Source organism: Crocodylus porosus, unplaced genomic scaffold (genome assembly GCF_001723895.1).
Source record: "Crocodylus porosus isolate Cpor-Errol unplaced genomic scaffold, CroPor_comp1, whole genome shotgun sequence".
NCBI classification, from domain to species: Eukaryota; Metazoa; Chordata; order Crocodylia; family Crocodylidae; genus Crocodylus; species Crocodylus porosus.
The window spans coordinates 101,173,680-101,185,640 of record NW_017728943.1 but is presented as its reverse complement, the minus strand read 5'-3'; the positions used below and the strand labels follow the sequence as shown (position 1 = coordinate 101,185,640).

Genomic DNA, 11,961 nt, shown 5'->3' with positions numbered 1-11,961 from the left:
AACTGCTTGATTTCATCCTCTTGCTCCTACAGGAATGGGTATTTCTGTCGTATTGACAGAAATCACAGCACAGCTGGGCATCATCCTGCTTGTATTGCTGATGATCATGATCGCAGCACTTAGTCCCAGGTCATTCAGCGCAGCACAGTTTCAAATTGATGCCAAGAGGAATTGGGAGGGTTTGTCACCTGAGCCACAAGTCTCAGAATACCTGTAGTTTTTTGGGTTGTATCCCAGAACACATAGCATGGAAATTCAAGAGTAGAACAGTGGGTCATTGGATGCCTGCCCACACTGCTGAGCGGTGAGAGCAAGCAAAGCTGCATGAATGCAATGGGTAAATAGAAAAATGGCATCATAAAGTCGGGAGGGTACTTTTGCTACAGTGAAATGGCTGCTTTTCAAGTGAATGAACCAAAGCTGCTTCATCACCAGGGATCCTTGTTTTCTACATACCTTTATATGTATTTCATTTTAACTGCAGAAAAACATGGATTTGGGGTTTTTTTTTAATTGGAGGATTTGGGATATATATGCATTTCCTACCTATATATAGCCAGTTGAACACAATGTTTTTATTGATATATTTACAATTTTAAAGTTGTTTTGGAAGCCTACCAATGTCTCAATCATTTTATAATGAAATGCATTCTAAATACCTAAGTGCTTTGGCATTTTGATTCTTTAATTTTCTTTAATATGGAAAATCAGAGCTCCTTCGCTTACCAGGATGCAGTGGCTGGTGGGTTTTTTTCCCCCCGATGCTCTAGTGCTGAGCAACCCTGATATGCCAGGGGTCCCAGTGGTGGTGGTGCCAGCAGAAAAGTCTTGCTGCCCCACTTCATCCCCTGATGCCAGGTCCTCCCATTCCCTTCTGACATAGTGCCTATGGTGCCCAACCTCCTTCCTGGGAATGCATGCAGTAGCAGGGAGTTGTACCCCCACCACCCTCAATGGGCCGCCTGTGGCTCCGCCCCACTCCCTGGCTGGACCTTGCGGCCATGCATACCACCCTGGCTGGGCAGAGGTCCCAGCTGCCAATCCTGCCCCACTCCCTCCCTCATCATGGGGGCTTGGAGTGAGCTGCCACCACTGCCTCAATATCATATTCCACCCCCAGCCCAGAGTTACCTGCAGGCAGCTGTGGGAGCTGCTTTTACCCATGCTGCCTGGCTGCCACGTGGGTGCCCGCTGCCTGTGATTGCCTTCCTCCTGCTCCTAGCCCCAATCAGCCCTTTGCAGACCGGACCTTTGCCAACCTACATGGGGAAACCCACAGTTCCATGCATTTTTCTCCTTTAAAAGAAAAAAAAAAACCCTGTGTTTTACACAAATGGAAAACCTGGATCCCTGATCATCACTGTGTAGGTGAGACCTTTTTAAGCTCCAAAGGCAGGAATATAGGTTGCCACTTTCTCCACTTCTGCTGATTCCTCCAAGTTGTGTCAGCTAAATAATTCTTGATCTAGACTAATTCCCCACCCCACTCTTTCCTCCCCAGTTTTACATGAATGAAGACTTTGAATAAGGAGGATTAATGGGACACGATCTGTTTTGTATTGCAAGAGTCCCGTTTACTGGGCAATTCAGTCAGCCTTGGCTATAGAGTGTGTTCTTGATGCTGAGATGTTTCTATGAACATGCACAGTCTATAGCCACAGCCACCTGAGCCTCAAAAGAAATATGCTGTGACTCTTTCCGCTGAAATGACTACTTTCTCCCATACCATCTGAGTACCCAGACTCTAGCAGGGTCATCCTGCTCTTTGGTGAAACTGAAAACTTGCTCTGCAAGAGCTTCAAATGATGAATGTTCTTTACAGTTGATTTGGCTCAGATTGGGTACTAACTGTGTATTGCCAAAGACCTCTGAATTTGGTTGGCTTTCACTTTTCGTGACTGAGTGTAGGGCTTCTGTGTTGTGAAGGTATCTGGAGTAAGGATATCGAAGCTGCATGACTCCCTTTTAGGGCTCTAGTAAAGTACAGCAAATATGTGACTGGAGGGATGCACCTTCTTGAGTTTAGGGAAGCAGCTGACAGTTTCATAGTTGGTAGGGTCAGAAGGGACCTGAGTAGATCATCTAGTCTGACCCCCTGCCATGGCAGGAAAGAGTACTGGGGTCAAACGACCCCAGCAAGGTGTTCATCTAGCCTCCTTTTGAGGACCCCCAGGGTAGGAGCCAGCACCACTTTGCTTGGAAGTTGGTTCCAGATCCTAGCTGCCCTGACTGTGAAGCAGTGTCTCCTGACATCTAGCCTAAGCCTACTCTCAATCAACTTGTGGCCGTTCTTCCTAGTTACTCCTGGTAGTGCTCGTGTCTTTCTTCATATGTCAAAAGTGGGTTGGGGTGATGGAAGTGGGGTGCTGCTGCTCACGTAGTGGCAGTAGTGCTTTAAAATGAGAAGTTAAGGGGCAAGAGGTCTTTGCATCTGTGTCTTCTTTTTTTTGGCTTTAATTTTCTTTAATATGGAAAATCAGAGCTCCTTCGCTTACCAGGATGCAGTAGCTGGTGGTTTTTTTTCCCCTGATGCTCTAGTGCTGAGCAACCCTGATATGCCAGGGGGGTGGTGCCAGCAGAAAAGTCTTGCTGCCCCGATGCTAGGCCAGCTGGGTTATATGTAGCAGCTTTGGGTCTTGCTGTGGTAACTGTTTTTTATTTGGTGGTTCTCTTTTACAGTACAACTAGTCGGATATTATGGAATGATTTCAAAACTGAGACATCTTTTCTTATGCCCACAGTGTCCTTCTGCAGCTAACTTTTACCATGCCAATCATTTTGAATTTTGCTGTAAATGATGAGGAGAAATGAATTCTCTCAAGGGTTTTCAAGTTAGGGCAGAAAAGGTTGCACTAAAGTCTGTGCTTATAAAATTGTGGCATTTTTCTTTTTCCTCAAAGTTTCTAAATGGGGCACTTGGGACATAAGTGGGTGTTTTTGTTGCATAGACAAGTCCTTAACAGGCCTGTTAAGAGCACGGTTTCCTAATTATGCTGAATCAGCTGGGTGAAATCCTAGTAATGCAGGGCAAGTTGGGTGCTGGGGCTCATGACTGCCCAGTGCAGAGGTCTGTCTGTCTGTCTGTCTGTCCCCAGGAGCAACTGTGAGTTGGGAAGTTTTTCAGTTACTCCAAGTGGAAGTGGAGCAAAGAAACAGGTGTGGGAGGGTGGAGGGGGTGGGGTTGGCAGTCTCTAGCCTGCACAGGTCCAGTCTCCCATGGGGAGCACAGAACTGCTCCATGTCACCCATGCCTCCCACGGCTTGCAGCTCACAGCAGGGGCTGGGTCCCAAAGGGTGGCTTAAACCAAGCACAGGTTGGTATAATAGCTAGGGAGGTTGTAGTCTGGGTTTGGAATGGACCTGGGAACCTAAAAGCAAACAATGGTCCTAACTTGACTGCCAAGCCAGTAGACCAACTAGTAATGTAAAGCTTTACTTTTAGAAGCCCAGATGGTGTGGTGTTTTTTTTGTTTTTTGTTTTCCTTTACTGAACGCTATTGTGGCTTTACAGTGCTGTACAGTTATTGGCAAATTGGTCTTTACTTTCCATGTCCAGAAAATGCATGCAATCCTGCTGACTTTTACTTTAAAACTCAAAAAAAATGTTCAGAGGGCATTGTGGTGCTGGACCCACTGGGCTAAGTGTAGTACTTGGCACCACCTCCCACAACTTGCGGTGTGGCAACATGCTGACCAAATCTACATTTAAGCTACCCCTGCCTTCCTCAGAAAGCATCAGGAGCTTTTGGATAAGGGAGTCCAAACTGCCTGCTGCCTAGTATCCCTACAGGTTAAGGGGGCATATTTCATGTGCTTTAATCAAATCTGTCCCTAGCTGCAGTGACAGGCGGGCAAAGACTAAATGCCATATGGGAGCCCACTTCTGTTTGTTGCATGGGGGATTGCAAGAGGATAAATGCAGGCTGATGGAGTGGAAGGAGGGGAGAGATGCTAAGTACAATGAGGTCAGATAAGTGCTGTTGGGTAGCTCTGGTCTCATCTTATTTTTTTTTTTATCACGAGTGCACATTCATTGGATCCTTGATGTAGGCAATCCTATTAAGAGTACGGGAAGATCGCTGATAAAGGGAGTACATTTTTGTATAAATGAGAGTATAGAGATAAAAGACTGTAAATAGTATAGTGTACATTTTTAAGCTGCAAATCCTTGAACTGGGGTAACTTCAATCTGAAGTACTACTTATGAGAAGCAAGTATCAACTCCATTGATGCCCTGGTTTGCATCTAAGCTGTTTGTTAAATGCAAATAGGCTATCTCTCTGCTCCCTTGCTGTCTAGAGGTCCAGCCCTATGATAGCACCTGCTGCCTAGGTCAGCTGCATGTCTGTCTACCTCATCCTGGCGTGATCCGAGTTGTCACAGATCCCGCTGTAGATTACCCCAGGCTACATAAAAGCATCTCTTGGGGACATACAGGCTTGTATCTGCTGCCTTGAAGCTGGCAGCTGTTTTAATTCTGTTTAATGCATTGCTTTAAGAAGAGCTCTTAAATCTCTCTCTTTGTCTCTCCCTAGATAGCTAGTATCTGCATGTAGGGCCGTGCCATTTTGGCTTTTTTAAGAGTTTAAAACCAAACTTATTTTTAACTTTCTCCTTTAGAAAAAGAAGCAGAGGGAGAAAATCAAGAGAAAGCTGCAGAACAGACTGCTATAAAAGAAACTGATAAATCGACCAGCCGTGCAGGCCAGCGTCCAAGTCGAAGTGCCTTGTCCAGTCGTAATGATCGAAAATCAATTAAAAGTCCTCAAAGGACAGAAGCGCCAAAGGAGAATAAACACCCATTTGCTTTATATGGCTGGGGAGAAAAGCAGACGGATACAGGAAGCCAGAAAACTCACAATGTCTGTGCATCTGCCTCTGTACATGAAGTAAGTAAACTCTCAAATGCCCTTATGGTTTTTGTTCCTGCATAGGCAGGGGAAAGCAGTGAGACCTACATGCATGTAATCAGTTAGGATGGGGCTGCCCAGCTGGTGGCCTGTGGGCCCCTGCAACAGTCTCTCCTGCTGTCATGTAATGGAGAAGGGTCTTGAGGAAGTGGGGGCTGTGGACCATCCATGTGGCAGGGGGCTGTGCAGCGGTGTTGTGTGCATCTCCCAGCTGTACTTAAGTTGAACAGTCCTGTATTAGGAATTCCTTATTATTGGGAACAGTGTTGAAAACTGTAACTTGCATCCGGGGCTCTTTTTGGTGCCCTACTGTCTTGAAAGCTTCCCTAGCATAGTGCTGTCCTGGTTTATTAATGAGAAAGGACTTGGGGGACTGGTTGGGGGAGGCATTAAGTTAGAAACATTTTGACTTCTCTGAGGTCAATAGCGTAGTGGGCAAACTGAGTTATGATAAGGCTTTTAGGTATAGTCCAGGCCTTCCCAGAACTAAGCAACAAAATTGAACGGCGCACCTCCCATTGCACTGGGAGATGTGAATGCTGTGACTGGGCAAGCAAGGGACAGCAGTTTCCCTATAAGGAATGTGGCTGGCACTGTACGATGGGTTGGACAATTTGAGATGAGAGAAGTTACAAAAGTGACAGAAACAAAGGAACACGTGTGTTCTGTGTTGCCACCCTGGGAAGACAGGATCAACCTTGGACTTCTTGTTTGAACAATGAGGAATCCAGAAACTTGCATCCTGCATGCCTAGCAGAGGATCTGAGACTAGTACCACCGAAAATGTTATAGCAATAACCTAAGGAACTGCTTGCCAGGTTGCATTACAAGGAAGAATACTTGTAATAATAAATCTAGGGGTTACTATTAAAAGTTCACTTGATACCAAATTGGATGAGGGTCTGTGTCAGTCCTTGGGGATCTCTGGTAAAAGGGACCCTAGGGGCAACAAAAGGCACGACGCCTGAGCTTAGGATTGGAAGCCAAGCACTTCCACACAGAGCAAGTTCCAGACGGATGCTACTTTCTTTCAGATGATTCCTGTATGCAATACTTCCCCTCTACCTTCTGCATATAAAGCCCATGATACCAGGAATATGGGTTTTTGATGCCTAGTGCAGGAAGACTAGCAAGTATGGCAGAAGACCAGCTTGGCTTAGCGGGGAACTCTTTAGTAAACCAAATCACAAAAAGGAAGTTTATAAGAAGGAGAAACTTGGACAAATAACTAGGGAAGAGCATTGCTGGGGCATGCAGGGTTGAAGTCAGGAAGGTCAGAGTGCAATTGGAGTTGCAGCCAGTAAGGGATGTGAAGGGTAACAAGAAGGGTTTCTACAAGTACCGTATTTTTCAGACCATAAGACGCACCTAACCATAAGACGCACCCAGTTTGACTCATACCGCTTGGTATTACTATTAAAGGGCACCAACCAACCTGACAGGCAAGGCTTTGCATGGCAGGAGAGACTATGTGTGTCTCTTCTGCCATGACGGGCTCCTTGCCTGCCTGTCAGGGCACTGTGCTGCATCACATAGTCCCGGCCGGGACGTTACCTGGTACCGTACCTAGCTGCCTCCTGTCTCAACGTTCTAATCCTGTCAGTGTCACGCACACACGCAGGGGAGGTGTGCGCTGTGCCGATCATGTGACCTGACTGACTGACTGACATTGAGACTCCAGGAGGCGGGACTTCCCCCCCACACACACAGCAATCCACAGCATGGGAACGGCAGCGGACAGTAAGCGGGCGCATGGTACCGCAAACAAATGTTCTGGGGTACCACACCTTTGGACCATAAGACGCACCCTCGTTTTCCCCCCACTTTTGGGGGGAAAAAAGTGCGTCTTGCGGTCTGAAAAATACGGTATGTCAGTAGCAAAAAGAGGATCAGGGAAAGTGTGGGTCTCTTACTGAATGGGGGAGGGAAGCTTGTGACAGAGAATGTGTCAAAGGCTGAAGCACTCGATTCTTCTTTTGCCTCAGTCTTCACAGGCAAGGTCAGCTCCCAAACTACTGCACCGGGCAGCACAGCTTGGGGAGGAGGTGAGCAGCCAACAGTGGCAAAAGAACAAGTTTGGGGCTACTTAGAAAAGCTGGACATATACAAGTCCATGGGGCTGGATATGATACACACCCAAGGGTGCTGAGAGAGTTGGTTGATGTGATTGCAGAGCCACTGGCCATCATCTTTTTGAAAACTCATGGTAATTGGGAGAGGTCCTGGATGATTGTAAAAGGGCAAATGCAGTGCTCATATTTAAGAAAGGGGGAAAAGGAAGATTCAGGAAATTACAGCTTCACCTCAGCCTCAAGGAATCCATTTGTAAGCACTTGGAGGAGAAGGTGATTAGGAACAGGCAGCATGGATTCACCCAGGGCAAGTCTTGCCTGACCAACCCGATTTGACTTCTATGACGAGGTGACTGGCTTTGGATGTGGGGACATCAGTGGATGTGGTGTATCTTGATTTTTTTAGCAAGGCTTTTGATACAGTCTTCCACAATATTCTTACAGGCAAGTTACGGGAATATGGGCTGGATGAATGCAGTGCAAGGTGGATAGAAAACTGATGGGAGCATCAGGCTCAGAGAGTAATAATCAATGGCTCAATGTCTAGTTGGTAGCCAGAATCAAGTGGAGTGCCCCAAGGGTTAGTCTTGGGCCTGGTTTTGTTCAATATCTTCAATGACCTGGAAGATGGCATAGTGTGCATCCTCAGCAAGCTTACAGATAACACCACGCTGTGGGGAGTAGTAGATATACTGAAGGGTAGGGCTAGGATTCAGAGTTACCTGGAAATATTAGAGGATTGGGCCAAAAAGAATCTCATGAGGTTCAACAAGGACAAGTGCAAAGCCCTGCACTTAGGGCAGAACAATCCCATGCAGCAGCACAGGCTGGGGGCTGACTGCTGGGCAGCAGCTCTGCAGAAAAAGACCTGGGGGTTACAGTGCACAATAAGCTGAATATGAGCTGGCAGTGTGCCCTTGCTGCCAAGAAGGCTAACAGCATAGTGGGCTGCATTGGTAGGTGTGTTGCCAGTAGGTCCAGGGAAGTTGTGACCTCACCAGTGCTGAATAGAGAGGAATAACATTTGTGGGGGGGCGAAAGGCAAACACAGTACTGCAGAAAGGATATGGACAAATTGGAGAGAGTCCCAATGGAGGGTGACAAAAATTGTGCGGGGGCTTGGGGACATGATTTATGAGGGAAGACTTGGGGAACTAGGCTTATTTAGTCAAGTCCCCTCTCAGTCTTCTCCTCTTAAATAGCAGCCTTCAACTGCCTGAAGCAGCATTTGAAAGAGGATGGAGCTGGACTGTTCTCAGTGGTGGCAGCTGACAGAACAAGAAGCAACGGTCTCAAGTTGCAGCAAGGGACATTTAGGTTGGATATTAGGAAGAATTTTCTCAGGAGGAGGGAATTGCAACACTGGAACAGGTTACCCAGAGAGGTGGTAGAAACTCCATCCTTGGGGGTCTTCAAAACCCCAGACAAAGCTTTGGCTGGGATGATCTGGCTGGGGTTGGTCCTGCTTGGAGCAGGGGTTGGACTAGATGACCTCCTGAGGTGCCTTCCAACCCTCACTTTCTATGACATCCCAGAGTCTTGATCACTGGGTGTTGGTAAGCAAATGTCCTCTGAAAAGTAGGCTTTTTCGCTATGCCTGGCTTGACACTAAAATGTGGCTCCCCAAAATTGCCAGTCACTCTTTTTAAAATCTTGACTGGATCCTAGAGATGCTCCTTTTCTAAGGACTGGAAGCCTTCTAAACACCTGTTATTCTGGTGTATACAAGTGTGTGGCTTTTGAATAAAAGTTCCTGCTTGAACAACTAAGTCTGTGTAGTGGTCTGAGTGACTCTTCCCTTATCCCAGGAAATCTTGGACAAGAAATGCAACCTACCTGGTCTTTGCCTTTGATTTTCTGTAGGATATTAAATATACAATTTGCCAGCACCACTTCAGTGGGAACTATGACTAGAATACTCTGATATTAGCTGTAGTGGTTGTACTATTTAATTATCACACAAATACAGTTTTACAAAATGCTTTTAATGAAACCAAGGGTTGGTAACATCAGGTCTGCAGGCTGAATCCAGCCTGCAGAGCCACTGGATCTGGCTCACAAAGCTGGAGGGCTTTGCCTGTGCCAGAGGTGCGCAGCAAGGAGGTATACCAGGTATTCCAGCTGTGCACATACAACCACAGCTTGCCCCTGCACTCCCACCCCACGTGCAGACCTACCCTCCTAAGGGCTGCAGTGTAGATGCAGCTTCCAGCTGCCAAGCTCTGGCACAGCTCCCTGCTGGCTGGAAGCTGCTTCTGTGCCCCATCCAGGGAGCAGGGGGGCTGGGACAAGTGGTGGCAATGTGTGCACAGCTGCCTGGCCCTGGCATAGGTGGAGGGAAAGCATCCCACTGCTGTTATGCTGCTGAAGCCACGTGGCCCACATCAGACTGGAGCTGGGCTGTTCTGCCCCATGGCTTGTAAAGGTTGCCAGCTGCTGGATTAGATTAAAATTGGAATGAAGAAGGGTGTGATCTGTAACCTAGATCATCGGAGTTAAAACCTCTAGATTTGTCCACATGGACACGTTACATTGCTGCAGGGGAGGGGAGAAGCTGGTTATGAATTAAATTTCCTATTCCCTTAAAATCAAAATGAACTGTAATTTGGTACTGTCATAATTTTCAAATGTATAGATTATTTTCCTAGCTTCCTATTGGGTGGATTTAAGACTAGTCATACATGAATAGTGACAGATTTACTGGATTTAGGCATGTGATTTAGATTGCTAATTTAATTTTAAAATGCCATATTTGAAAACAAACAATACTTTCAAGCTTTGATTTTAATGCCTAGTTCTTGTTTCTGGCAGTTTCAGTGCTTCAGGAAACACTGGCTGAGATAAATGTGTTCCTCCTTTTGATCTCCACGAAAGCAAAAGTGAAGCAGAAAAAGGCAGCAGGCCATTAACAACAAATGTCTCAGAGCAGGCAGACAGGTAGATGAACTGTAGCAATGACCTCAGTGGCTGAACTACTGGGGGTTGAGTCCATTGGAATAAATCCCCTTGGACTGGAGTGATGTGAAAAATGAATTTTTTTAAAATTTTATTTTAATTTTTTAAAATTTTTTTATTTTTTGTTGTAATAAACTAAAAAAGTTGTCTCTTAATAATAGTAGCTCATTCCACTTAAATCAGTAGATCCCAAGCCATGCTGTTTGTAGCCATTCACATTTTATAACATTTAAAACTGGGGTAGTTGGGGGAAGAAATATTCTGATGTGGCCTAACGCATGGGCCAGTGAAGGTTGAGCATCACTGTGCAAATTGGCAAAACTTGTACCTATTGTAGTATTTATTTGCATAATAATTTACACTGACCTCATTCTTTGGGCCTGGCCCTTGATTTATTGCTCCCAACTTCTCTTGAGCTTAATAAGGGTTTTTGGTAGGCACAGTCTAAGCCCTTAGCAGCTCTTGCGCTCTCGCTCTGAATGTAGCTGGAGTATATCAATGCCTGATGTCCTGTGGCACTGGATGTTAAGGGTGCCTATACACAAGCAGCGAGGCTGCTTCAACACACTGTAATTACAGCATTTCATTTATCAGCATCCCCATGCTGGAAACATGGCAGTGGGGCCACTTCAACTAAAGTTCATTCGAGCTTTAGTTAAAGCGCCCCTGCAGTCACCTTTTTCAGCTTTGGGCACTTCAATTAGAGTGGTTCTTGGAGCTGCTCTAATTAAAGCCTCCCCCTCCCAGAGTACTTGTATAAATGCCCAAAGTAACTATGTCCTCCTGGGTCTGACTGTCTATATTCAGTAGAGAACCCCTTGCAATGGTTGTGTATTTATTTATTTTTTCTCTCTCTGTCTTTATAAGGTTTTAACTGTTGTCATCACCACAAACCCCTGATGAATAGAGGAGCAAGAATGATAGAGATCTTGTGTGTAGTGTAAGAGTTGTGGCTTTTTGACTCTCTGGTGGAGGAAGCCACTGAAAGTCTTGTTGTGAAGGCAAGACCTCTTTCACTCCAAAATGTAATATTGTTGTCTGCACTGGTAAATGTGTCAGGAAAGAGTGTTGGTAGTTTTTTGTTTGTTTGTTTTTTTTAAACGCCTCACTTTCTTATCCCAGCAATCTTTTGAATGAAGTCATCTGCTCCAGTATTGCCACTTTCAGCTGTGGTGAATGAGTTTTTAGTCACTGACCAAAGCTTTATTGTGACACTCAACAGAGAAACAGGACAATTGGTTGACAAGCTGATCTAGGATGAACAAGAATACTCCAGCCAGTTAGCGACCCATTTGACTGTGTAGGTGTCAACACCACAGTCCCCCAGTTTTTCATGAGAATGGGGTGAGAGACAGTGTCGAAGGCCTTCCGAAAGTCCAGAAATACTACGTCCGCTACGACACCTGTGTATTAAGGATTTGGTGACCTGGGCGTAGAAGGCCACCAGGTTGGTCTGATAGGACCTGCCTCTAATAAACCCGTGTTGGTTGCCCATAAGCATGATCTCTCCTGCTGGCCCCTCGTGGACAACCGCCAGGATAATTCTCTCAAAAAGCCGTGCCAGGGGTCCCACAATGACCTCTGCTAATTTGCTCTGCACTCTGGGGTGGAGATTGTCCAGACCAGCTGATTTTAAATATGTCCAGTCCCTCCAGTTCCCTGACTAGGTCCTCACTGACCCTAGGCCTGGGTGCGCCTCACCTGGGGCCTGAGGGGGTCCCGGTGGGGGGGCTGATCCAGTCCCTGCTCAGGAAAATGGAGGCAAAGAAATTGTTAAATAGGTTAGCTTTGTCGTCTGGTGTGACGACCAGATTTCCTAGAGTGTCTTGCAGGGGACCCATGTTATCCGGTATCTTCTTTTTGCCCTCTATGTATTTAAAAAAGGACTTCTTTATAAAAAAGGTCATAAGATTCCAGCAAGATAAGCATCCAATTTACTCTTGAAGGTGTTCATTGTAGGTGCTTGAACCACCTCCGCTGGCAGACTGTTCCAGACCTTGGGGGCTCGGACAGTAAAGAAATTC

General features: G+C 46.1%; 1 protein-coding gene across 2 annotated transcripts in view; it reads left to right on the top strand.

Moving 5' to 3' along the window:
• CCSAP (centriole, cilia and spindle associated protein) overlaps positions 1-11,961 on the top strand; it is a 29,413-nt gene that overhangs the window by 6,984 nt on the left and 10,468 nt on the right. Inside the window, exon 2 of one of the 2 annotated variants that reach the window (XM_019549871.1) lies at positions 4,621-4,880. In XM_019549871.1, the coding sequence (XP_019405416.1) occupies positions 4,621-4,880 (260 nt within the window). Of the gene's footprint in view, positions 1-4,620; positions 4,890-11,961 lie in introns of both variants that reach the window. The other variant, XM_019549870.1, reaches the window with a different exon arrangement.